At 48.9% G+C, this 26,777-nt stretch overlaps 5 protein-coding genes across 8 annotated transcripts; 2 read left to right on the forward strand and 3 right to left on the reverse strand.

Annotated features, from left to right (window-relative positions):
- Window positions 1-4,766: 4,766 nt before the first annotated feature.
- Window positions 4,767-8,427, reverse strand: FOXG_00112 (uncharacterized protein). The gene is made up of 2 exons (XM_018376224.1): window positions 5,697-8,427; window positions 4,767-5,643 (listed from the first exon to the last, which is right to left on the reverse strand). The coding sequence occupies exons 1-2, from the start codon at window positions 7,645-7,647 to the stop codon at window positions 5,396-5,398; spliced, it is 2,199 nt and encodes a 732-aa protein (XP_018231758.1). The 5' UTR covers window positions 7,648-8,427; the 3' UTR covers window positions 4,767-5,395.
- A 4,101-nt stretch (window positions 8,428-12,528) lies between these two features.
- FOXG_00113 (chitin synthase 4) lies at window positions 12,529-17,550 on the forward strand. 4 transcript variants are annotated; one of them, XM_018376228.1, is made up of 4 exons: window positions 12,529-13,232; window positions 13,507-13,652; window positions 13,707-16,742; window positions 16,791-17,550. In XM_018376228.1, the coding sequence occupies exons 2-4, from the start codon at window positions 13,511-13,513 to the stop codon at window positions 17,225-17,227; spliced, it is 3,615 nt and encodes a 1,204-aa protein (XP_018231762.1). In that variant the 5' UTR covers window positions 12,529-13,232; window positions 13,507-13,510; the 3' UTR covers window positions 17,228-17,550. The 4 variants fall into 4 exon arrangements, with proteins under 4 accessions (XP_018231762.1, XP_018231761.1, XP_018231760.1 ...); XM_018376227.1 differs by having other exon boundaries at window positions 12,529-13,652; XM_018376226.1 differs by having other exon boundaries at window positions 13,507-16,742.
- Window positions 17,551-18,125: 575 nt separating this feature from the next.
- FOXG_00114 (PLK protein kinase) lies at window positions 18,126-21,239 on the reverse strand (the record flags this gene model as incomplete). Its single annotated transcript, XM_018376229.1, has 3 exons — window positions 18,126-18,665; window positions 18,714-20,855; window positions 20,904-21,239. 3 exons carry the CDS (start codon window positions 21,237-21,239, stop codon window positions 18,126-18,128), a joined length of 3,018 nt encoding a protein of 1,005 aa, XP_018231763.1.
- A 907-nt stretch (window positions 21,240-22,146) lies between these two features.
- Window positions 22,147-22,835, reverse strand: FOXG_00115 (uncharacterized protein; the record flags this gene model as incomplete). Its single annotated transcript, XM_018376230.1, has 2 exons — window positions 22,147-22,719; window positions 22,770-22,835. 2 exons carry the CDS (start codon window positions 22,833-22,835, stop codon window positions 22,147-22,149), a joined length of 639 nt encoding a protein of 212 aa, XP_018231764.1.
- A 913-nt stretch (window positions 22,836-23,748) lies between these two features.
- On the forward strand, window positions 23,749-25,534 carry FOXG_00116 (uncharacterized protein). Its single transcript, XM_018376231.1, has 3 exons — window positions 23,749-23,904; window positions 23,973-24,195; window positions 24,247-25,534. The coding sequence occupies exons 1-3, from the start codon at window positions 23,823-23,825 to the stop codon at window positions 24,620-24,622; spliced, it is 681 nt and encodes a 226-aa protein (XP_018231765.1). The 5' UTR covers window positions 23,749-23,822; the 3' UTR covers window positions 24,623-25,534.
- Window positions 25,535-26,777: the final 1,243 nt, after the last annotated feature.

Genomic DNA, 26,777 nt, shown 5'->3' on the forward strand with positions numbered 1-26,777 from the left:
GGGTCCCAGGTCCCACCTACCGTCGGGGTCGTTGGGTGAAGCCTGCGCACCCAGCGGAAGGAGCCACCAGCAGGCGACAAGTACCCTCTGGGCTTGTCTCGGGGTGCAGATACAGTGCAGACACCAAGCAACGTGGACCCTCCCGTGAGTTTTGAGTCGGTTCGCGCCCGTTTTAGCGGCAGCGGTAAAGTAAACTTACCTTATTAGCTACCAAGTGACTGTGAGGTACTTTGCTGCCTGTCGTACAGTAGGTACTGTGGTAAGGGTCAAGGACCCTGTGCACCACCTGATCGCCAACACCCAGGACAAATGTTCTTTGACGATGTATTTTGGGCTTAGAAAGCCCACATAGATGATAGAACCCCCCCGAGCACTCCGCCTCCAGGTGTCGGGAATCAATCACACATGGAAGGGGACAAGGGTGTCGCAGGGGGGCAGGTGCACGTCCGTAGTATGTGCCTCTGGCAACGCAAATACTGATCGCTGCTTCCGGGTAGTCACGATGGATTTTTACAACGGTGGTCGGACTACTGGCAGAGAAGGAACGAAAGACCCATGCTTCTCGCACATGATACATGTTTCCTTGCAGGTGAGGTATATGTTCTGCATGTAGATCCTTGCTAGAGCACTGCACACTGTACGGAATCGACCAAGCGTTGGTGGGTGTCCAGTTGGACGATGACACTTGAGACATCCTGGACAGCCTCGATCTTTGTCTCAGCACACTCTCTTCTTGCCCGGAAGCATCAGGACATTTCCATGACACGGCACGAGATGGCATATGTCTCCTTTCTTTCCTTTTCGATTGACCTTTTAATTTTACATGTGCGTTGCTTCGAGAGATATCATGCTCCGCATCTAGGATGATACTATCGAATAATACATCCCTCTCTACAACCCTTCAGCTTCAAGATCAATACAGCCATGGTGCCATAGGGTAGAAAGTAGGCCCCCTTCTTGCTAACCCTTCATCTGTTCCGTCTATTGGAGTGATTATTGCCTTTCGTAACGTCTTTTCAACCGTTCTGACATCAACCGCCCTGCATATTCGTCCCCATGTTTCTCCCTCTGTTTGACCAAAAAAGCAATAAACCTTCACCCATCCCTTCTCTGTGATCATGCACGAAATAACCAGGACATCCAAGACAAGCAGATGTAGATCATTTTCTCACAGCAGCTGAATATATGCTGCAGCGTTAATGCTTGTGCGTGTCAGGAACCCGAAAGGTGAAAAAAAAACAAAGAAAGAAAGAAACGGGCAAAACTGTACACATCTCCACAATCATACGACGATGCTACTCTTCCCGTCTATTCTACCTGCACCGGGATACGACACAGGGTCATGTTCCTACCACACATGGAGCATTCTTATTTATCTCAGTTCCGTATTGTCTTTTTCTCTTTTCGTCAGGGCCCGGCCGACAAACATAGACGTACAGCAATCAAATGGATCAACATGGCAATATCCAAGTCAATGGCACATAGCGAATAGACCACCAACACATTCTCGCTTCCTTGTTTAACTTGAGCCCTCTCTTCCACAATAATTCCCTCTGGGCTGAGGAACTGACTAGTGTTCACAGGTTCTCTAGAACCACCGCCTGCCCTCGACGTCCGGTTTGGGCTTGATGCCCTACCTGACTCAAGACATTCAAGCTACTGTATTGTATGCATCGCACACATACAACTTAACTTGCAAGGGTCTAATGCAACCAGGCACACCAGTTAGAGGTTTTTTATGTGCTACTGCGTACTAACTTAGTTTCTTGACTTGAAAAGAAATGTATGCATCGGGCAACGTTGGTTAATCCTAAACCAGGCGCAGGCCGTGTATGACTTCGCTTGTCAAGTTGACACAGACAATTTCGACGAGTCGCGCTTGTTCATCCACACAAGAATAAGTTTGTTGCCATATTGCTACTTTGTGCTACGCTCCCCGGTCGGTTGATCCAGCAGACCAAGCTGAATCAATCAGGTAGTCCCTGAGAGAGCAACATTGGTGCACCTCGGTCACACAAGAATCTGCCTGATAGATGTCTAGTTCAAAAACTCTCCGCTGACGCACCAGCAGTGGAGGGAGGGATATTGGTATTCCTCGCTAGTTACCTTGCCTTGGCTGGTGGGAGCGAGCCGTCGCGGCACGGGCTAGGACCATCCCATGGTTCCCATCTCATCCATACCCTTCCATTCCTTTGCCGTACCGTTCGCTTCCACGTTGATGTGCTGCAGGGTCCTATGTTGTCAGAGCTCCCGAATGACGGCAGAAGCCTGCTAAACTGTATCATGTCTGCGGCACCAATTCATTCATTCCTTAATTCATGTTCCTTGATGCGCACACACTTTCGCCTACCTTCCACTACCCGCTTCTCCCATTCTATAACAAACCAGCAACGGTGGGATCAGCTCCAGGTGTCGAATAGTGGGGGTGTGTGTGTGTCTGCGTGACCTTTTCCTGTTACCTCCTTTACAGGTGAGTCAGTGAGGTCATGCTCCGTTTCAAACCCTACCGCCCTTTGTTCTTTTCACTTCTCAACCGCTTTTGGAAGAAGCAGGAACGCGCGAATTGTTGGCTACCTTGCCTGAAGGCACTTTACATAGGCACTGTAACCCTCGAAGGCGAAGTTGTCTTCACACCTAAGTCAGTTAGTTGGCTTATGACGATGCAAGTACTTGCGAAACAATCACTCGATCGCCAATGAATATTCGATCTCCTTGATCGAGATCTTGGAGTCCCCTCTTTTTGAAGTTGCACCATCTGTACATTTCTTCCCCTCTCCATCGTTGTTGCAATGCTTCATGATAAGTTAAATCTACCCCCATGATACAAATATTCAGGAAAATGGAGACCCGAGTATGCTGCGTTCTTTGCCAGATCATTCACCGCCTGTTTACAGCGCATGCCTCTCATTCTCTTTGTCATTGGCCCTGCAGCGTAGTCCTTGCTCTTGATATCGTCGCGCGATTACCGCACAAGTCGCGAGGGAGACGCGTGTGAGGTCAGTAAAAACGCGTCAAAACGCGTCAACGCGTTAATTGAGACATGCATGATCTCCCGGGGTGACCAATAGAAGAATACGGAAAGATGGGTATCAGTGGAGAAGCAGCGCAACCACTTCCGAGCATGGTCAATGCGTACATGAAGTACCTGTTGGGCTCGACATGGGTGGTCGCATACAGTGCTGTAGTAAATTTCCTTACGGCCTTACCCTGGAACCAAGAATTACCCGCAAACCTTTTGTCTTCTACTTCTGTAACAAGAACGACGTCAATAGTGAATCGTTGATTGGCAGGTTGGCAATATTCCTCTGGGCTTCACGGACCACATTGCGTCACAAGCCCTTCCCTCTCCCTCAGCTACTGACATGTCCGGCTTCCGAAACTTGGATAACTCGAGCTGGATGGTATCACTTTGTCTTACAGGAACACCCCTTGGAGGGGAACACAATTCAGGACAAGTAAAACTTGGTAACATCCGCCTCACGGCTGACAATTATTGCCATCTCAGGCAATCAGTCTGGGTAACCATTTTTAAATATAACAATTACCGGACTTTATCCATAAATCAGTGTGAGCGGCATCTCAGACCTTCGGCCCCAATCTTCCCACCCTTCGGTCGTGATGGCTTCTATCTTCCCTTGCCCAGACTCATCATACAGCTAGAATGCCCTAATCAGATAAAAGAGAGACATGTAAACACACCAGACGCGTCTTAAGGTGATACAGTAAACATATCAAGAACCCCTCAATTCAGCTCTCTGTCTCATCATCAAAGACCCTCCCTGCCCTCGATCGAGCCAGTGGAGGAAAAGGAGAGGGGTTCCTTTGTCCGTGTACATCTTATCATCTCTCCCTCGTGAGGAAATTGCTTTTCTTTGTTAATAATGCATCATATCGAGATCTGTTCGTTCCTGGCTAGTGGCGGGCTTCCCGAGTTCTGGGGTCAGATGCCAGTGAAGTGACCGAAGAACGAACCCTTTGGACTTCTCTGTCAATGTCTTTGCTGGATTGATTACCAAGTATCAAATCTAGACTTATTCTAATTACACAACACTTCTCTCTTGTGGTTTTTGAGCTCAGAACTCGGAGGACACTGTCTACCATAAAGCCGGCTACTGATGGCTTATATACAAAACGGTCGAAGCTTGTATCAACCATCACCATTGATCAGTGAACTCAAGTAGAAGCGTCCACTCATCGAACCGATGTTCGCCATTCCCCCCTTTTCATCACTCGTCGGTCTGTGTCACAACGCCTCGTTGTTGCTTTGGTACGAAAATGTCTCTACCTATCCTGCCCCTTGCATGTTGTTTTGAGTTTTGTAGTGTGGTTAGCTGGTAGGATGATCAGTTTCTATCAACAACCAATTAGGTTGTCAAACAATAGAAACATAAGTGATTACTTACAACAAAACCAAGGACAACATCATAAGATCAAGTCTATATCAAGAATTAAAAATGGGCTATGAGATGGTAAACTATCCCTAATAAGTAGGTATGCCTTCAATGAATTTTGTCAATGTAGCTTACCCTAGACATGGACAATCTGATAAACTTGTCTCCAGAACCCCTTGCATATGCATATCGAGGGAGCTTTGCCCCATGGTGCGTCCATTGAAGGTAACTTCAAGGGAGTCAGTCCTATGAGGATACATCGTTCTGGGGTTAAGCTGTTAGAGCTGTATGATGTGCTCAAGTTCATGTGCTTAGCCCGATCTGCTAGTCCATGCAAACCCGAAGTAACCACACGTTACACGTATTGGCAAGTTCAAAAGGTCAACAGATAAAGGTCAGGCTGGTATCATAGCCTTCATTCACGGCAGGCACTGTATTACTATATCATGATTATGTCCAAGTCACGTCTCCTACGAACGCCAAACACAAGATGATAATTACCGTCAACCCACTCCACAGTCTCACTTCGCTCTCGATGTCGTCAGATGTTGGGACTCCCTATTTCAATAGTTTCCACCGCAGATACAGGGAAAATTATACCAAAAGATCCCAGCCGAGCTGATGGATCACATAACCGTCAAATTACATCTCCTCATGCTATGCTGCTACTCGAGATCAGGCTCCCCCTTTTGATTCCAAAAACACGATTCCAACAGATGAGCATCCGTGCCAAACAAGGGTAGCGACGGAGACGAGGACAAGAAGGCGCCGTCAAGCGTATCGTCCAATATAGAGAATTTGGGCCATGCGAGATGTGATGTATGCCAAAATGGAAAAAGAAAAATAACGGCGCTGAAAGAACTTGTCGTTACTGCTGACAAAAAACAGCATAACGGAAGGCGGGAGTTATGTCGTTTGCATTTTCATAGAGGAAGCGTAGTCGTCGTTGATTAGTTATGCTCTTCATATTAATCCCGGAGCAGGCTGTCACTCGCCCACTGCCATTACATAACGATGCAGTCCTTGTCGTCCTTGGGATTTTTCTGCATCTTGCCGTTTCGTGGAGGGGCAACCTCCATGGGAGTACCCTGGCCGCTGACAGCTGCCTGGATGATGGCTAACCGTTGCTTGGCTCGCTCTTCACCAGCATCGGCAGCTTTGACGTACCAGACATTGGCTTCCAAAACGTCACGTCGGCATCCGATGCCCATCTCCGTAAAGTAGCCGACGGCGTATTGTGCCTTCACGAAGCCTGCACCATGGTTAGCTACCTCATCGTTTACACCGCATCAACAAAACACTCACCTAAGTCGGCTGATCGACGCGCCCACTCATAAGCCTCCTCCTCATCCTTTTCAAGGATCGGGGGAGCGCCGACCATGTACCACGCACACAATCCCATCATGGCACCGGCATGTCCCCTTTCAGCAGCGCCAGTATAGAAGTGAACGCTGAGAGCCGGATCACGAGGGCAGTTAAGCAGGCCGTGCTCATAAGCATCACCCAGTCGATAATTAGCCTCAGGGTGGCCTAATTCCGCAGCCTGAGTAAAGAGCTCGGCAGCGTGGATATCGTCCTTGAAGATATCTGCACCATACCCATTCTCATATAAGCAACCAAGTTGATACGGCGCGGAATTGTACTGAGTATCGGCCGCTTCAGCAGCTAGCTTCATCCACTTAATTCCTTCTCGGTAGCGCTTTTCTCCAAGATCGCCAGATAGACAGGCCTTACCCAAACGTGTCATGGCGCCAGGATGGCGCTTCGAAGCAGCTGTACGCAAGAATTGCACCGCCTTGGCAGGGTCTTTCCGGCAACCCCAACCAAATTCATAGCATAGAGCGGTTCGGTAACCAGATTCAGCGTGGCCGTGCTTCGCAGCCAAAACAAACAGAGGGAATGCCGAATTATAATCTTCCTTACCCTTGCTGAAGAGTCCGGAAGCAAACCCATCCGCGAGATAGTATTGCGCAAAGGGGTATCCGGCACTGGCAAGACGCTGTAAGATTTGTCGGGCTTCACGAACCAGTTCTTGTGGGCTTGACACAGAGCCTTCAGCAGTTGGGCTGTCACGACCCTTTTGAGGTTTGGGGCTGTTCTTGCGTGCCTTAGATTCTGAAAAGTCTAGCCCTTGCTCCTGGGCTGTTGAAATCAAGAATATAGCGAACGAGTACTGAATAGAAGAGTCATTTGTCTTTTTGACGTTGGCACGATACATGTCCAGAGTCTTTTGTGTGCTGAGAAGAGACGCATTGTTACCGATGACAGTTCGAAGATTAGAGTTATCAGGTGTCAATGGCGCCGGAGCCTGCTGAGGATAAGGCGCATGAAGCAACTCGGCATACGTCGACATTCTGGCATCAGGAGATTTGCGTGAACCAGCCGGCAGAAGACCCGGAGAGCGGCCACGCGAATCAGAATAGACAGAATATGAAGATGGTGGCCGAGGCAATGAAGTCCTCATATGGCTACCCGAATTCGGAGTAAGATGACGGCCGATGTTTGAAGCACTCTCAGCGAGATCAGAAGCTGACGAGTTCCTGGCCTCTGCACTGGGAACGCTTGTTGGGAAATCCTTCTGATGATGGTACTGAAAAAGAGGCACAGGCTGGGTCTCAGGCATATTTCCTTCGATAATGGAGCTCTCGGGGGAATCGCCAATCGCCTGACCCTCAACATTCTCATTCATTCCTGACAAAGAGCTTGCGCTTGTCGTTGCCGAAGATTCTATAGAGATTTGCTGCGGGTTCGTGCTCGCAGTTTCATTCGATTCACGACTGTTGCGGTACTGATCCTGATTGCGAACTCTGTCCGTTGGAGTTGTCTTGGTGGGCTCGGCGATGTTTGTCCTTTCAAGCTGCGGCTCAGAGCCCCCTTCAGCCCCGCGGGAGTCATCTTGAAACTCGGGAAAGCTCCTTGGCTCTGACCTCAGACCGTGGGGAGGAGGGGGAGGAGCAGTTTCTGGGGGCGAAGGCAGCGGAAGGAGAGTGCGATCAACCAATTCTCCTATCAACGATGGCTTCTGAGTATATTCGACATCGGCATTTGAAGGCTGAACCCAATTCTCCTGTTGAAAGTTTACACGGACGGGCGAGACTGGTCCGTTGCGCAGTCTTGGGCCTTCAGATTCATCGAGATGAGGTATGCGAACAGGGCTACGACGAGAAGCACTGGTCGGTCTCGAAGAGGGTCTCGACGATTCGTTGTAGTTCAACGGTGCCGCGGTAGGAGGCGGTGAAGTATTTATTGCTGCCATGATAAAACGATGGTGAGGCTTTGGCAATGCCGAAGCAGCCAAGCGCAAGTTTGGGTATATTCCAGAACGAGTGTCAAGATAGAGGCGGAGTTCGATAACCTGGCAAGCGCGCAGGACTCGGCGACCGTGTTATATTCAAGATCACAAAGAACCGAATGGGCCGAGACCAATTCTGGACACGCTCAAGGAAACACGAGGCGACAGAAGATAGCGACCGTGGAGGAGAAGCGATTGTAGTCTGTAGTCAGTGACAGACGGTCACTTTAGCGCAACGTACGGAGTGGATGCTGCACGAAGGATATTTGGGTATGGATCCGAAACGCCGCGATACAGCGGAGACAAGGGGCAGCTGGGCAAACAGAGGATAGATCAGCGAGCGACAAGGGGGGGTGGTTGGAGAAACGATAGTTGGGGAGAACCCAAGGAGGCTGAAGTGAGAGGCGAGAGCCCTGGAATTGGTATGAGGTGATGAGCACAATAAAACGGGAATATCTGGTTTTTTTTTTCTTTCTGAACGAAGGATAGAAGGGAGGAAGAATGATGGAAAAGCCAAGACTAACTAGACCCAGAATCGGACGGAAGAAAAGAAAATTCCAAGCATTAAGATGAGTGGACTTTGAGCTGAGATCCAATAAGGTCCTTTTTGTCCTGGGCGCTGCGCCGTCCGATTTTGTGAGGTGAGGTGGTGGTGAACGTGGTGGCAGTGGTGGTGATGAGGTCCAGGCGCCCACTGCAGTTTAGCTGAATTAGCTAAATTATGGCACATGCGCTTGTAGGAAGCCTGTGTGAGCAATGGAAGTGGAGGGACCCATGTAGAAAACCAGTGGGGATTTGTTTGCCTGACGGGTTAATAAATGATGTCTCTTGTTTCGTTGAAGAACAAGTAGAGGAGTGTTTCAATTTTCCTTTTGAACCAAGAAAATGAATAAGTCATATAGCCCCGACGATGCTATTACTAAGTCGAGAAGGCCGGTTACTGCAGTACCTGGTCTGATCTGTTTCTTATAGAAAAAGGCATCAACCGCCGAAACCAGGCTGTTTAGGTAGCAAGAGTCGACGTTGCGGGAGCTGAACTGGTGGTAATTAGGAAGGAGCAGGGGTATTTTGCAACCAAGTATCACCAAGGAAGGCGCAGGATCTTTCTATTCACTCTGTGACCTCAACTCCAAGACTCCCGTTTCACTTGTTACACATCCTCTTTCTGCCTTTAAATCAGGAAATGATTATACTACAATAATGACGTGTACACAGAACACACACAGACGCCGTGTGCATCCAACCCCTTTCCCTTCAGCATGCTACATACACGTCCGTGAGGAATGGTAGCTCTAGGAAAGCTCGGCATGGCAAGCGCCTCAAGCGGAAATGGCACGGTCAAAATTGGCCGACTTGTCCCTTTCCTGCTTCTCTGAAAAGAAAAGTGTCATGGAATGGCCGGCAGGTCTCAAAATGACAACCACTGCAAGTCCAATTCGTGAACTCCCATGTTGGTAGGAGAGCTGAAAAGCCTCTATGCAATGCCTCCCAATGGTACGTCGTGCCATAAACGAAACTGCATGTTAGCGTCATTACAACATTAAACATGGCTTAAATAACTCAACTCAAGGGTCCAGGCCAAGCCCAGCCCAGCGGGCTGCTGCGCTAACACTTAAATGGCTTCTGCTATTTCTTGACCGCCAGAGCACGCCTACGACATATGGGCGCTTAAATGCTTCATTTTTGCCATTTGGACATAAGCAACTCATGTGTTTTAGTATCATGGAGCCTCGCCGTTGCAACATTATATCTTAGTGGTAGATCTTCCAGACTCTGATCCAACGATACAACTCAATCGAGTTGAGTTAGTACACTTAAGTTTGTGTACCAGGCCATCCTTGTCTGCGATTTCAACTTCAGGTTGTCAACATTAAGGCAGCGCTTACCGTTGAACAAGGCTGAGCAGCCGCCATGGCGTCGGTGTCGTCACGCAAATATTACCCTATAACTGCAGCCACTGGTCGCTTCGTAAAGGAAAGCAAAATCGGAGATTTTCTTAACTGTTACTTTCGGTGGGCGGGTAGCACGTAGGTTGCATTTGTTTCGGCAATTAGCCCGGGTATCTGGTAGACATATGAATTCTTGTATCACATACATAAATATTGGTGGACGAGTACAGAAACCAGCAGATTAATTTATAACATGTCGTGAGGAATATTCTGTCGACAGTTGGCTGCTGTTGTATTTGGGTACAAACGTTGACCAAACACTATTCAGGGTGGGTACTGTCCATTGAATAGATAAAATGCTATCCAAGGCCTAGTGAGGAGTAGCACGTGGGCAAAGCTCGCCTTCCGCTGCGGCTGGTCTTTTTGAAAGGGGCGGTGTTGGCTGGCAAGGGGTTCTTTTCAAGATTGGTCTTCTCAGAACACACATATAGTATATTCCGGGTTCTTGATAAACTCCGAGGGAGTTGTATACACAGCAACCTCGAACTCTTTTGGTCAATATTTCGTCGAACCGAATGGTGGATATACAGCGGCATGATTTCTCCCCTCAGATCTATTATTATATTTAGGAAAGAGCTGAGTTTGCCCAGTGATTTCCTTGGGACTTTGATTATTAGTAGCAGAGTAGTTTTGAATTCACGGCGGTCGGGCCGTCGATCGGACGGCCCCACCCGGCCGACCCGGCTGCCACTTAATCCATCCACCATCCACATGCTGAGTGATCGTTTCGCAATACTTTCAAATAATCCTATCATTACCAAGCAGTTGGATTGACATGGAATTTTTAGGCGCAAGTTTTACCTCAAGGAATGTCTGAACTGCTGTTGCTTATGACTCCACCATGGATCTTTGGTCAAACCCCAGAGTTTCCACTCATCCCATGATCAAGCTTCTTTTTAAAGTCTGGGGAACCCCACGACAAAGCCATTGCCAGCTCAGGGATACCACCCAACTTTGTTAATGAGTTTGTTAAATCACACTTGCACACTTGACAAGTACTCTGATCATGTTCCAATCTTAGTTGAAGCACGGCCTATTGTCAAGATATCTTGTTGTAGAACACGATGGGCACTTAATAGCCTAGATAAGCGTATATTAATTAAAAAATACCCTAAACACACCCAACAAAATACCTTGACTATATCCTTGTATCGACAGAGAGTTTAGACTCAGTTTGGATCTAATTCAAGTACTGATTGTTCGCACGATATTCGAAGCTTCTACAGTCCCGTGAAACTTCTCGTATAAACAATAAGCTAGCGTCAATTCCACCCACCTGATGTCGTCGATCTGGCTCGTATCGAAGCTGTTGTCTGCCATTCATGCACTCGTGCAGCCGGAAGGTATAGCCTCCAGTACTGCACAGATATCTCACCGGGGTTTAGCCTTCTGCATCACTTGCTCCGGCAGATCCGAGTTTTGTGTTGAAGTCTATATATTGCACAGCATGATACGACTGGCTGTATTATATGATACCGAGAAGGCTTCACTGCCTCAAATGGAGGGTTACCAAACAAGAGGCTCGTTTATCTACGGACTAATTTCAATGGCCGAAGTCTGCACGCTGTAGGATCAAAAGGAAACATGTCGTGATGTTGTGACCATTGAAGCAATATCGTCAGAACAAAGGTTTGGCCTCTGCACACAGACGAATCATTTGGCCCGCTTCGACCAGAGTTTGAGTTTAACTGTAATTGATGGGATTGGATCACTTTAATAAAAACGCTGTATTACCATAGAAACGAAGACGGTTGACGGTTGGACACTTAGGCTGTAAATAACGTTAGCACGTGGGTATAGAGTTCCTCTTTCTCGATTGAGGGAACCATAACACTCGAATTGTTCTGCATGTTGCAGCAAAGACGAAAACCACCAGTACGATGAATAAGGTAGTTATGGTGCATAAAGGTCATAGTAAAAACTAGGTTAAGTGTTGAGGGTAGTAGGCAAGCAGAGAGAGGGTTAGGGATAGCCAGCTAAGAACATTGTTAATAAGGGGTAGTGGTGATTAATATCTCAAGACATCATCGGGGCGAAATGAACCATATGCATACCAGGGAATGCCTAAAACAACGGCTGTTGCGCATCGGGCTTCGACTGCTGATTAAACCCGACAACTTGGATGGACAAACTCTTGATAGCATGTTATTGTCAGGCTGCCATCATTAGAACAAACCGTTCTCTCTACACGACCTTGACGAAGAGTCGATAAACGGTACAGAGGAAGGGGTCAGCTCACCTGTGGTATCTAGTCAAGGGGGAAGCGTAGCAATTACACCAAAGGATCAGATCGGCTTGTCAAGCGAGATAGCGGCGACTGATTTACTGACCCCTGGCTACCTTATTGCATTGGTAGAACCTGTTCCTGCGGATAAGTGAGTCCGCAAGTCAAGTTTGGTTGGTTTACACAGGCCGCTTCATATGTACAAACTGGCATTAATGCACACCATACACTGACACCACCGCTTCATCATAGCCCTCAAGCGATGTACACCCGAGTAAATCGAGGTCTTAGAATTACCCACACCACTATTCACTATTAGCCAAGTCTAATTACTCGCGTGTTTTAATCTCGAATTAGCCAAGAACAACCTAGGTATGTTTGACGACGACAAGTTAGATATGGGTCAAAACAGGTTCCTTCATCATAGCAACGCAGGCTCGAGATATATGTATTTCATTATACCTTGACCATTGTTCTAACAATGAATTTAGACTCGAAGCACCTGGGTTCTTTCCTTGGAACGGGAGAACCGATGAACCTATTTCCCAGATATGTGCAAGCATCTGAATCGAGCTGCCGGGGCAACCGCCGGGCCATTAACCCACATCTGCCACAGACAGATGGCCCTTGCAAATCTCAAGCCCCAAGAGGCCACAAGCTCGGACTATTTCAACCTAGCGCGCCCAATTAGTGCAACCATCAGTGGTAAGGCTATTCTGTAATTGGCTTTCACCCGCCCCCTTCACAAGGTTCTCATGCCCAGGATAACGGCAAGGGAAGGAGCAACAAGACCGTTGGCCGTTCAATCACTTTCTCTCGTTCGCTCCCGTCTTCCTCTTCCCACCTCAACTCGTTCCGTCCAGTCCAGACACAACCGTTCGTTGTCGTGGTCTTCGCTCGAGGGACGTTCACTCGGTCGCTTCCTTCTTGTTGTCCTTTTGTTTCTACATTCGCTCCTACCTACTCTCGCTCTTGTCACTTATTACAACACTGAACAGGCCCAAGCAAGCACTGCCGTCCCCTGTTGCTACCATAACCGAAAAACCCTGGTCGCCCCATCACTCACTCGCTCGCTCACTCACTCTGCTCCACGCCATCGTCGCTCAATTCTCATCAATTCCAAACAACGGCGCCCTGTTTCTTTTGCTCTGACTGGATGAGAAGTATTTCTTACTTGTAATTCGACTCGACTCCATGATCCTCTCTCCACATTGAGCCTTGATCGAGTCGTCTCTCGACAAACGACACGCGGGCACTGCCTGTCCCGTGCTTCACCTTACTCGTCTCCTCAGAAACTTTCGACTTCTACAGGGATATTCCCAACTCAAACCTAAACCTCGAGAGAGGTTGTTGTAACAACCACAACATATCCTTTCGTAAGTCGCAGATCTTGTTTGTCTTGTTTCGTCTCGACTCTTCAATGTCTTGTCGGCTTTTCATCTACATGAATATTTGATGTTGCTGTATCTTGGCGTTCAACATACCGTGTTCCCCTTTCTTGTTGATCGACACGCACCTTCCTCCTCGATACCGCCTCCTTCAGCTTTCCTCCGACCCAAGGGTCAAGTTCTCTGAGCTCGGCGCTCAGCCCGCACACGCTTTTAACGTCTGGCTTTCGAGGTTTGTCTTCTTCTAACATTGCTCTGCCAGGACGATGTCTCTTCCCGAAAGGCCGGGTGCAAGCCCGAGCTATAATCAGCGCAATGTTTATCGCAACTCGCCCTCAAGGCGATCGAGACCCGTCGATATCGAGACTGGTGGCTACCATGCTGTAGATAATACGGCTCAACATCAACGTGGGAGATCCGGTTCTTCGTTCGCAGAGTCAATCGGTGTTAATTCAAATACAGAGAGTATGCCTCTGTCGCCAACATCTCCCGATGGCCATTCACATCGCGCTGGCCCAGAACAACCCATATCCCGAAAACGAAGCTTGATTCGCCCTGAGAGAAACAGAATCGACAGAGACCATCGCAACTACCATTACCACAAACATGCTGCTCACATGAACGTTCTGCCATCCTCAACAGGGAACGACCCTATTTACGAGGACTTCGAAGCTTCGACAGACCGCTCCAATTCGAACTTGAACGATGGTGGTTCGGACAGTTCCCCTCGACAAAGGCGAAATGTTAGCGGAGAACAGGAGAAGGGCGCTGCTGTGGCATCTACCATGCCCACCCCAGATCGCAAAAAATCAGGTAAGATTAAGAAGAGATCGAAGCGCCATTCAAAACCGCCGAAGCGTATAGAAGAGCAGCTTCGGCCGCCTACCTTCTGGAATGTCTACTGCGCAATCGTTACTTTCTGGGCTCCTGGATTCATTATGAAGTGCTGTGGTATGCCAACGAGGGCGCAGCAGAGGGCCTGGCGCGAGAAGATGGGTCTTATCAGTATCATCCTCGTTATCATGGCCATCGTTGGTTTCCTGACTTTTGGTTTCACCGCAACGGTTTGCGGAGCTCCTGCCGAGCGACTACGCGTCAATAAGGTTGACGGCGGGAACATGATCTTCCACGGTGTCGCTTACGATTTGTCGAAATCTCATCACCCCCCTGCCCAGGGCATGCCTCTCCGTTCGGACGGACGAGGTCCCAACGTTCTTTATGATCTTCCCGAAAAGCACGGCGGACAGGATGGTAGCTTTTTGTTTCAAAATGTCAACGGCCGATGCAAGGGTTTGATTACTCTTGCTAAAGACTCAGATGTGCCAACCAACAAGGATGGCGACCTGGCCTGGTACTTTCCTTGCACAACCTTTAACCAGGACGGTTCAAGCAAAGTCAATTTGACCACACCATACTATTCTGGTTACGGCTGTCATACGACGCTCAACTCTCGAAATGCCTTTTACCTTGACTTGAGTGGTTCCGCGGATGTTTACTTTACCTGGGACGACATCAAGAACAGCTCGCGTAACCTTATAGTCTACTCTGGAAATGTTCTGGACCTTGATCTCCTCCGTTGGTTCAACATGAGCCAGGTCAATATTCCAAAGAGGTTTGAAGTGTTGCGAGACAAGGACTCGGAAGTCAACAAGGCCATTCGTGGCCGCGACGTTACTCGCATGTTCCAGTCTTCTTCAGACAAGAAATACGCAGAATGTTTCGAGGAGATCATCAAAGTTGGCTCTGTGGATACTGAGACGATTGGTTGCATTGCCTCCAAGATCGTTCTTTACTGTGCGCTCGTTCTCATTCTTTCAGTTGTCGGTGTTCGCTTTCTGCTGGCTATCATTTTCCAATGGTTCCTTTGCCGCAAGTATGCGCCAACTAAGACCTCCCAGAGTTCTGACCGTAGGAAACGAAACAAGCAAATCGAAGATTGGTCAGAGGACATCTACCGTGCTCCTGTAAGACTTCCTGGAGATGTTGGAAGCACTGTCTATGGATCATCAGACCGAACAAGCAAACGAGGATCTTTCCTCCCTACTACTTCTCGATTTTCGTCTGTCGGTGGCCCTGATGTTCGGGCATCAACTGGACGTCGCATGCCGACAACCATGGCTAGCCAAGGTGCCTCAAATCAACTTCTGACACCCGGCTCAATCTTCAAGCAGGGCAACGACAGCCGTGCGAGCTTCCTTCGATCTGACCCCTACTCGAGCACGCCTACTGATGGACCCGGCCCCGCTGGCTTCATTCATGATGCTGTTGTTCCTCAGCCTCCTTCTGACTGGATGCCCTTTGGCTTTCCACTCGCTCATACGATGTGCTTGGTTACTGCATACTCTGAAGGAGAAGAGGGTATTCGAACCACTCTGGACTCGATCGCAACTACCGATTATCCCAATAGCCACAAGGTTATTGTTGTTATCTGTGACGGTATCATCAAGGGCAAGGGTGAAACAATGTCGACACCTGACGTCTGCTTGGGCATGCTGAAGGATCACTCTATCCCCCCTGACATGGTTGAGCCTTTCTCCTACGTGGCTGTCGCCAGTGGTTCCAAGCGGCACAACATGGCCAAGATCTATTGCGGATTCTACGATTATGGAAGGAACTCTCGCATCCCCGCTGACCGTCAGCAGCGAGTGCCCATGATGGTTGTGGTCAAGTGCGGAACTCCTGATGAAGCCACCAAGTCCAAGCCCGGTAACCGTGGAAAGCGAGATAGTCAAATTATCCTCATGTCGTTCCTCCAAAAGGTCATGTTCGATGAACGAATGACAGAACTCGAGTACGAAATGTTCAACGGCCTCTGGAAGGTGACGGGAATCTCGCCCGACTACTACGAAATTATTCTCATGGTTGACGCCGATACCAAGGTTTTCCCTGACAGTCTGACACACATGATATCTGCCATGGTGAAAGATCCTGAGATCATGGGTCTTTGTGGTGAAACAAAGATTGCCAACAAAAGGGACAGCTGGGTCACAGCTATTCAAGTATTTGAGTATTTTGTCTCTCATCATCTTGCCAAGTCGTTCGAGTCTGTGTTTGGTGGTGTTACTTGTTTACCTGGTTGTTTCTGCATGTACCGCATTAAGGCGCCCAAGGGTGGTCACAACTACTGGGTTCCCATCCTGGCTAACCCCGATATTGTTGAACATTACTCTGAGAATGTGGTCGAAACTTTGCACGAGAAGAACCTATATCTCCTTGGTGAAGATCGTTTCCTGACAACCCTCATGCTTCGAACATTCCCCAAGCGAAAGCAGGTCTTCATTCCCCAAGCAGTATGCAAAACGACTGTACCGGACGAGTTCATGGTGCTCCTTTCCCAGAGACGTCGTTGGATCAACTCGACCATCCACAACCTGATGGAGCTGGTTCTAGTCCGTGATCTCTGTGGTACCTTCTGTTTCTCGATGCAGTTTATCATCTTCGTGGAACTAGTCGGCACTCTGGTTCTCCCTGCTGCTATCGCGTTTACCTTCTACGTCGGTAAGTAATATTTCATTCTCAACGTGAGACAATCACTGACAATCACAGTCATCACATCCATTATCCACTCGCCACCACAGATCATTCCCCTAGTTCTCTTGGGCTTGATTCTTGGTTTACCTGGCCTTCTCGTTGTCATCACCGCACACTCCTGGTCCTATATTGTTTGGATGCTTATCTACCTGCTGGCACTGCCAATCTGGAACTTTGTCCTGCCTACTTATGCTTTCTGGAAATTTGATGACTTCTCATGGGGCGAGACTCGAAAGACAGCTGGTGAAAAGACGAAAAAGGCAGGCCTCGAGTATGAGGGTGAGTTTGACAGCAGCAAGATTACCATGAAGAGATGGGCCGAATTCGAACGCGACAAGCGCTCGAGAAGCGGCTATTGGGGTTCACGTGAGAACGTCGTTGGTGGTGGTGGTGGAAGCTGGACCAGCCCTCCTGGTCACCAGTATAATGATGAGTACTTTTCTGATGCTTGATTTCGGGGACATCGGATTATGGGGGAAACCATGTTGAGAGCGAACGGTGTTTTTGATGATGATGGAATGCATGCACATATATGTAATAAGGGGTAACATTCTTGAGGCCAAGTATTCATGTTCTGATGCCCGGGGTGGGCGTTGGCGGACAAAGGTCCTATTTTTGTATTGAGTCAGTTGGATTGGAGATGGCGTTATTCCAGCGACTATTTGTGAATAGTATAATTTGAAGGTTTTTATAAAGGAAAAGTTAGGTATGCCAAGTTCGCAATGAAGTGATGGTTGTCATGCCAGGAAGATTATGACAAAAGTGTAGAGACTCGCAAACATGAATTATTCAGGCTTCTTGCCATCATTCATGGCAAATATATTATCTGAGAGCTAGCTGTATTGAAGTTTTGCAAGGGTTGTTATTAACAGTAATCGAGGGTGGTTTGTGTGTATTGTATGCTTGATAAATATCATCACTGAAGCTCCGGCAAAAATGATGTATGTGTGCAATGATATATTAGAGAGGAGCCCAGTTCACCTTTCAGAATGTGAAAAGAGATATGCGACGCGAGCGACGCAGACGGCGCTGATGACTTCCAAGTAGGTAGGATGACATCAATTCTCAATCTTTGCAATGCAACAAAATCTCAAGATAGAATTTCCAACAAGACACAAGCAGTTGTCATTAAGAGGCTGTTCAACTTGAAGCCAAAGCCTAAGGTAACTATTCCATCAAGTCCAAAACTCCTTTCACCATGCACATCTTCTCGTAACGCCGACGAGCCGCAAAAACCAACAGGCGACTCAGTGTAATAACCCTACATGGAATGCATCATTTGTTCATGATGGTCGTCAACAAGAAATAGACAAAAAAAAAAAAAAAACGCCTCGCTCTTCTCATGCCATATCATGACTCTTGCTTCCTTGAGTGATCTACATCCTCCCCGAGTTCCCAAGGCTTTCGAGGGTCGACGTAGGTAGAGATACGCTGATCTCCCCATCGAGCTCCGACAGTAACCCATACATGTTTCTGGGGTGCGTGGTTACTGATGGTTTCCCGGTGACCACCCCAACGAAGACGGGATTCTCGACTCATTTGACTGTTGCCCAGGCCACCGTTGGTCACCCATTCCTTCACGACATCCTTGATAAAAACAATCTTGCGTCGGAAATCATTGGCAGCAGGAATACCCTGTAACTCAGGCGCAATCTCAGGGCGTCTTCTTGTTGTGGCTGTGGTTCGGCCAGCGCGAGGGGCTGCAGGCTTTGCCTGGAAGTTTAACAATGTCTGCAAAGGGTATGATAGCATCGCTCGGTCATCAAGTGCAGCGGCGCCGATAGTGCCAGTGGCTGCGAGTCTCTCGGCAGCGTCTTGAGGGAGATGCCAGAAGTGACACCAGGTCCCTGTATGATCGATTACGATCTTTGTATGATCGGGGAAATTGAACTGTACAGGTTAGCTTGATGTCGAGATCGCCCAGATGTAGTCACGTACTTGAAGATGGCCATCGCAGAAGACCCAGCAACCAACATCTCCGAATCGCTGGTAAAATGTGACGAGCTCAGCTACTGTGCCCTTCTGCCCAGGAGACATGGCACCAGCCGGGTCGGTCTCTTCAACCGGCACGAAATCGTCCCGTCCAAAAGCAATCATGTAGTTAGCAAATTTCTTCCAGAGAATAATTCTCTCGCGCTTCCGATGCTGGAAGATGTCCCTACCGGGCTGCATCTTGCCTGCAGTCCCATCTTCTTTCACAGCCACTCGAAATTGCTCAGGAGAGACAACTACCTCCGAAAGGCCAGCCTCGCCATTATTCTCGAAGAACTTGATGGGTTCTGTCATTGGGAGAGGCTGCACCCTATCCTCGTACGTCTCGTCCTTACCGCGAACGATATGTCTCTCGGCACCGCGAATGAATACCCCAGCAGGAGGAAGCAAGGCGGGTTTGCCGTTTTCCGTGGTTGGAATATCTCGAAGAATGCATCCAACACTACCGTCATTTAGGATATATCCAAGGCCGAATTTGTTGGTGTAGTCAACCCATTTGACAACAACATGCGGATGCGGTGGCGCAACAGTCTTTGATGATATTATAGCCATCGTCCTCGAGTTCAGAGCTCGTTCAAGCTCATTCTGAAGACGATGCAGACGATCCAAAACCATGTCGGGCTTCGTTCCGGAGATTCTATCTTGCCGCTCGGAGGCGCTGAACAGTGTTGCAGGCCGCATGCCGGTAGTATCCTTCTTGGGGGGTGCAGCTGGCGCAGGAGGGGCTGTGGTGGCAGGAGCAGATGCTTGACGGTCGAGCGAAGGTCGTTCAGAAAGCTGTCGCTCTGCAGGTTGCTGAGACGCTGCCCTTGCCGGAGGTGCTGATCGAGTCGAAGTTCGCAGGCTCTTGCCAACAGACTCAACAGTTTCCCTTGGAGAAGCTTCTCGAGGCAGTTCCTTTCGTGTTCTTGTACGTAAGCTCTGGGAAGCCGAAAGAGTTGCTTCGGGCGCTGGGCGGGGTTTTGCAGATACCATGGTGCCTGCTGGCCTGTGTTGCATTCTCTGCTGTGCAGCAAAACTCTGAGGAGGCTGACGAAGGAGGCCTGCCGGTGCTCGTTGAGTAGCCGACAAAGGGTCTTCGGTAGACATGCTTGCCTGTGCAGCCAGAGATGCTGTGTACCTGGCCTTTATCTGCTGCTGCTCCTTCAGCCACTCTTCAAATGGTCTGTAGACAATTCCTTCTTCGAGAGGGATCATAGGTGTCAGTCCAGCCTTCTCCTCAGCGGCCATCTCCTTCCACGTCTGAGTGTGGACGACCTGAACTGGGGCGTAAGGGCCGATGCCACACTCTCGACACATGTCCTTGAAGTTCCTGTATGATCTTGCTTGTAAAGCACTGCTCATTCGAGTGGCGTAAAATTCCTCACGGTCCGGGGGGACTTCTCTTAGGCGCGAGCTCATCTCCGCTTCGGTAGGCATATAACCACAGGTGAAAAAGGGATGTTGGATGATGGCCTCCGGTTCCGGTCGGCTTTCAGCATCTTGAAGCATCGTGGCAACTAGTTCCTTAGCTTCCTGGCTGATGTATCTTCGTGACGTTTCCGCCGATGGCCAATCATAATCCCTCTCTCGAGCTCGGCGGTAAATTTCGTCTGTGGTCGAGGATTGAAACGGCGGCTTCGATGTGAACATGGCGTACATGATGATGCCCAGGCTCCAGATGTCAACCATGTGGTCATGCCCCTTCTTTCCCTTCTCCAGAATCTCGGGAGCAATGTAATTGGGTGTTCCGCACAAAGTTGTGCGACGGATGGTGTGCATATCGCGACCAGTCACCAACAGAGCGGCAAGACCAAAATCACCGATCTTCGCGTTCATCTGAGAGTCGAGGAAGATGTTACCCATCTTCAGGTCACGGTGAATGATGCCCTTGTTGTGCATGTACTTGATGGCGCCAGCGATCTGAACCGAGTAAAAGCGGACTTCGGGCTCAGTGAGACCTTTCCTTCGCTTCACCATATCCATGAGAGAGCCGTTCGGACACAATTCGAGAATCAAATATGTGCATTTTTCGTATGAAAAAGCTCGCAAGAATTGAACGATGTTTTTGTGCTTCATCTTTGAGTGAATCTGGAGCTCGGTTTGGAACTGAAACGTGTTAGATGTGTGTCAATGTGTCTTCTATCTGTCACAAACCTTTTGTTCCATTTTTGGAGGCATGTGGCTCTTGACAATCTTCAGAGCAAATCGCTGCTTTGTGGGCAATAATTGGCCACTGTAGCAGACTGCGAAGCCACCCTTTCCGAGCAGTTTACCGACCTGATACGTTGCTCCATCAGGTCGATCGGTGCTTGGAGGCTCGGGGACCTCTGTAGGCGGAGGTGGAGGGTGTTCCTTCTCCTTGGCGGCCTTGAGTTGGGCGGCCGTCTTTGTTTTGATATCGGTTACTTTGGGCACTCGCTGGGCGTTGGCATCCCTAGGGGACAAGGCCTCGAGATCGACGCCGCCTCGGGGCGCTAGCCTATGAGCCATAGCTGATGAAAAGCTCGGATATTGCGATGCGAAAGTTCAACGAGTTTGTGGACGGTCGTTGCCAAACAGGCGAGCGGGCTAGAAGGTCAGCAACCGCGTTGAAGTGTCGCAAGTATCGGACTAAGATAAAAGGTTAGCAACATCGAAGTGAACATGGGACGAAAGAACCGAGTGCGTGTCCAATGGTTTTATGTACAGTAGACGAGATGGTGATTCAGTGGAACCAGTGGGCAGAACTCACGAGACTCGCGACGTCAACATGCAAGACGAATGAAAGAAAGTCGCCTATTCGTGCAGTGAAAGCAAGGACGTTAAACAATACTGAAAACTGAGATGCTATCGCCCGGTGCTATGGGTTAGTATTTGTGAGAGCAAGAAACCGACGAGCGACGCTGAGCGAAGAGAGATGGAGAGAAGTCATCAGTTGCCGCGACTGGTGGTTTGGTTTGTGTACTTTCTTAGTAGGCTGTTGCCGCTGGCAACCACAGAGCTGTAGCGGGTCGTGGAATCGTCCAATCAAATAACACCCTGCCTCGTCTGTGCCTCTGGCTAGCCAATCAAGGAATTTCAATCCTTGAACGACAAGGCCAGCATTTGGCCCAGATTTGCTGAAATAAAGCGGTCAATTGGCAGGTAATTTTCGTACTTTTGTTATGAGTGGTTATCTTACATCGTAAGTCATGAATATCTAAGTCTATAGTGGAGAAGAGGCTATAATATGATAAGGAACAAAAGGGTGCATAATTACCAAGTACCAGCTATGCATTGTCCAATATTTCAGCTGTCCATGGGCGAGTCTCCTTGGTATTTCGAGGCTTGAAAAGTGCTCGCGTTTCCATCTGGTTGGCTTCCCTGCTTGCAGAGGGTTTCCGGGCACACCTAATTTGGTCGTTCGTCGATTTGAGCGTTATGATACTTGTAACGCCGGGACTAGCAATTGATTTGTCTTGGGATCCCTCAACTGGCGCAGTGTCTCTTCCAAGCTTTCATATCTTTCCTTGTGCTTCTTTTCCGCCTCTTCTAGCTCGTCTTCCCTCTTCTTCAGCTCTTCAAGTTTCTGATCCAGTTCTTCTATCCGCAATTTGTTCATGTCGGGCTTCTGTGACGACTTCCAGGTTTCGTAGACAATTAAAGCGATGGCTACCGAGAGGATGAACGCATCTCCAATGACATCGGCGAACAGATCGACCGCTTTGTTCTCGGGAAGTGGCCTGAACTTGCGTCTCCAGATGTTTTGGAACGGTATGCTCTTCTTGGGGAGTTCGGGAGCCTGCTTCTGTTTAAGCTGATCGTCTCGTTTCTGCTGCTCTTCGGTCTTGACCGTTGGTGCTTCGGCCTTTTCTTTTGCTCTTCGTTCAGCGTCTGGGTTCCGTAACAATGCGACTGACATCCTCATGTTCAATTGATGCATGTATTGTCCGTATCGGGCAGCGAACGCTCGGAACCGGGGGTGATCGTGTGCCTGAGCTTTGATGTGATTCTGAGGAGCTGTCAGTGCCTGGTCCAGTTGCGACAGGGGATAGTTCGTACGGCGCCATATTTTGAGACATGCCTCACAAGCAGAGATGCAAGCTTGAATAGCGGAAGAGGAACCATGGCTGGTGGTGGTTTAGGAACTCTTGGCTCCAGTGTTGAGAGCTGCTTGTCTCGAGATCGGATATTTGATCGCTGGTGGGGCTTCCGTGGCGGAGAGTCAATTGAAGCTCGAATGCTGATGACACGTCAACAGAGCGCACAGTACAGAGGAGACCGACTCGTTTTGAATTGCAAGGGCAAATTTGATTCGAAGACTCACTGATGATATCAAAAGCAAGTACGCCATTCTAGGTAATTGGATATTTCGAGGAGAGTCGATGCCGTCTCTTCCGGAGCTGTGATATTCCGTGCTGACATAGGTAGGGACAAGAAGCTTAGTATAGACCAGGGGTGAGAAGCTTATAGAGCTCTGATTGGTTACTTAACTTGTTCCTCAACCATGACACTTACACAGAGCGAAACTACTGTGTTGATTGAACTGACACTCACTGACAACAGGATTTCCTTCTTACGGTATATAAGTAGCTAGCAGATAGATAAGGTAGAGGGATCCTCCTTTGCTTTGTAAATTGCAATACAAAAGTCCCCCTCCGTACCTTGGCTTCTCAGTACGGAGCCAGAGGTATTGACAGCCTCCGTGTCATCAACTGGTGATATAAAGCTCACTCTTGAAAAAGGGAGCCTTGACATGAAATAATTCGGCCGTTGTGTAAAAGATGATAAACGCCGAGATTTGCGCCAGCTCAATTCTCGTGCTGTCCATCTCTGTTGGTTGCTCTTCCTTCCCTAAGTCCCTACCCAGGCAGCCCGTACTAACCCAAGTACTAGGTAGGTAAGGTACCTTAGGTACTACTCAGCTGCCTCACCTACCTTCCTTGAAATATGTCTCCAATACCTCAGCATGATAAATTCGTAAGTTCCTACCAGACTGCATTGACTGGTATCACGGCTCAATTCATCCACATCCTCAACAAACCATTCTAGGCCCCGCGCGATCGTCTGGACAACCATTATTCTTGGGGACTTGCACCTCAAACTTGACTGATCATGTTTTGTTCATCCTTACGGAAGCGAAGAGAATGGGCACCGGCGGTTCATTCGCTAACAACAAGCTCGTCAACATGGAAAGGTTGGTTATCGATGTGACCTGTTTGCTATTAGGTATTATCACGCACGCACTCACACTAGCGTCCCTAGAAAGTAACCTGGAGGCTTGTGATATCACATTTCCGGTCCCCGTTTCCAACAGCCCACCCGCTACCTTCAGAGCAATTGTCTCGTCACTGTCTGAGCTCCAGTCTTCTGAGGGAAAGGCGCGCATGGCAAGACTGTTGCTTATGAACGGGGGAGAGCATATCGCAGTGATATTGCTTTTGGATGGTTACAAGCCCATGGAGTCTTTTTCTCGGCTGCAAATTGAGTACGCATTCACATCACTGGCTTGCCTACTACCTGTTGACTTACTCTATAGGATGCTTTGCTCAGATTGTCCCATCCCTATGATTCCCATTTCTACGACCCAAGATTTTGCCGACTGCCTTGAATCTCTCAGGCGGAATTGCATCAGGGAGAATTCCGCTGTCAATACTGAGCAACGGGCAACACATAAGAACTTGGTATGCTGGTGCGTCGAAGGCAAACCTCTTTCAAGAGACCAGGTCAACGTCCTGACCGGAATCACCTCCGGGTTCAGAGGCTTCGCCGACCTCTACTCCAGCCCCGGCGGCCGAGCTACAATCTGCGAATACCTAGGAGATAGCGATGGTGAACGAGTCGTCTCGTTTCTCTCCAATGGCCCGCCCCAAGTCCGCAAGCAACCAGGAGTCACATACGCACACAATGTGTGACAAGTCAGATAGTTGGTCCTGGTTCCAAGATACTGGGCGGCAACGACAAGTCTGCTTACCGAAGACTTGGAATGCGTTATGTATAACGGCATGATAATGGTTCAGTGCAGAATAAGATCTCACAAGGAATGTCGTTCAGATCGATCATCCGCCCAGTATTCTGGGTCACAGCCTGCGGTGCAGAGCGGTGTCGTTTAAGTCATGACAGGCATCTGGGCAAAAGTACAGGGATGAGCCATGATACATGCAAGCTTAATGGAGTGCATATTCGACCACTCGCAATTATTTCGAAGGGGTTTATAGCGAAAACAAGTTACGGGTTCTCCATATCTGCGTCGCTGAACTCATTCGCCGTTGTTGAGACAGGGTAGTCTACTAATGTAGGTGATAGAACAAGTATCCACAGGGCAACGGAGTGAGCCAGGTGGAAGCTGAACCAATTAGAGCGATGCTGCAACCGCCGAGCTAGGTAGACGACAATGTGAATCGGGCTCACTATGCTCATGGTAGGCCTCAGGCTCAGTTATCACGCACTATCGGACGAGCCTATACCTTCGCTTGCATGTTTGGGGGCAAGTCACAGCTTGTGGTCTTGGTTGATACGGTGAGGGAAAAATGACCAAGCCGCTACTCTGTGAGGTGGTATGAGAAGAGTGATAGCCGGCACTAGCTCAAGATGATGGTCAAGAAACAGAAAGTAGAAGTGGTGCTATCCACATCAGATGATAGATGGTAGCAAGAGCTGTTGGACGCATTCTGATCGGTCCCGAGGGATAGGTTAAGGAAGCGGATCGCAGCCGCTTGATCCAAAGATTCGGGATATCTCTGAACAAATGAAGCAATCCTGTTTCGAGAAGCGCTTTAATATGGGGGCGCAATGTCTCATAAGTTGTTAATGACAACCAACATGCTTTTGAAGATAACCAACACCAGATCTTCCCCAGATCCTCTTCAACCAACAACTGCTCGACAGGGCAAGTTGCCACAATGAGCTTGACGAGTGGTACAAAGCGTCGTGGTTTAAAAAAAGAACACCACATGCAGCGTTTAAGTGAGCAGGGATTAAAGAAGTGGTGGGCGGGAGAGGGGCCAGGGGTCAGGGGTCCAACAGCAAGTCAAAACACCGCAACGTCGGCTGTCCCAGCATCTGCCTCATGTGGTATCCTCCTAGTCTCATGAGAGAGGCTCGAGATAAAACAAGAAATTGGCTACTGATGGCTGTCGACCGAGAGATAGGTGGAAGAGTCTCTCGCTGAGATGAAGCTCATCTAAGGGAACGACGAAGTAATTGTATTCTCTTGGCTCTTCTCAAAGTTGAGTTGTTTAACTGGCTGCCCAGGGCTTCCTTTTAGCTTCATGCGACATCACTCAATCCCTGTCGCCTCTCTCTCTACCCGCTTCCCTTCTTCTCCCACATGGCCGCTAAGCACGCTCATTGGCTTGTGCTCTGCATCTAACCGCCGAGGTCATCACCAATTACCAGCCTTCACACCACTGCGACATATGAGTTTATCGATGTTTGACCACACCAGCCGTGGCAACGGCCAATCATGGTATCTCAGAGCTGCTTGCACCCGCTTTAGCTCCAAGATGATGGACGTCGGTCTGTGTGACGAGCCGCTGCATCGCATAACTTCACATCCTAGCTCTCTTCTCCCCGCCTTTCCACTTTCCATCGCACCGCCAGTCTTCAAAGTCACCCACGTACTGCCAGGCGCTTCTATTTCCTGAGGCGAATACGTGAAGATGGCCCTGAGAAATGGCGTGGCTCGTGGCCCGACGGTCCATGTAGACCCTGGTTCATTTGTACATGAATGCATTGCATTGGCCTAGATTTTCATACCAAGAAAGAGGCGCATTTTGGCTGTCGTGGTTCTTTTCTTGGCCTTTTCTTAAAAGTCTCAGGCTGCCCTCCACTGCAACTTGCAGCCTCCCCTCCCAATCCCCGGTCCATCTTAAAATCTGTGTCTCTTGTAACGTCTCAGAAGACTCCTGAGTATCACCTCGACTGGTCATACAATCTTGCGACTACAATAACTTCGGGAAAGGAAGAAGCCGCTCTTGGATGAGACAGAATCAGCCTTACAATACCGCCACCGTCTCTCCAAGGATAACCATACCGAAAATTCTATACAATGTCGCGCGTGTGCTTTGC

Source organism: Fusarium oxysporum, chromosome 1 (genome assembly GCF_000149955.1).
Source record: "Fusarium oxysporum f. sp. lycopersici 4287 chromosome 1, whole genome shotgun sequence".
Lineage (NCBI taxonomy): Eukaryota > Fungi > Ascomycota > Sordariomycetes > Hypocreales > Nectriaceae > Fusarium > Fusarium oxysporum.

Bases quoted from the DNA above. Each gene is read 5' to 3' on its own strand.
- FOXG_00112 (XM_018376224.1), bottom strand. From the start codon at position 7,647: ATGGCAGCAATAAATACTTCACCGCCTCCTACCGCGGCACCGTTGAAC. The intron at 5,644-5,696 runs GTGAGTGTTTTG...ACCATGGTGCAG, and splicing joins GCGTCGATCAGCCGACTTAG to GCTTCGTGAAGGCACAATAC.
- FOXG_00113 (XM_018376225.1), top strand. From the start codon at position 13,511: ATGTCTCTTCCCGAAAGGCCGGGTGCAAGCCCGAGCTATAATCAGCGC. The intron at 16,743-16,790 runs GTAAGTAATATT...TGACAATCACAG, and splicing joins CGCGTTTACCTTCTACGTCG to TCATCACATCCATTATCCAC.
- FOXG_00116 (XM_018376231.1), top strand. From the start codon at position 23,823: ATGTTTTGTTCATCCTTACGGAAGCGAAGAGAATGGGCACCGGCGGTT. The intron at 23,905-23,972 runs GTTGGTTATCGA...TAGCGTCCCTAG, and splicing joins AAGCTCGTCAACATGGAAAG to AAAGTAACCTGGAGGCTTGT. The intron at 24,196-24,246 runs GTACGCATTCAC...CTTACTCTATAG, and splicing joins TTTTCTCGGCTGCAAATTGA to GATGCTTTGCTCAGATTGTC.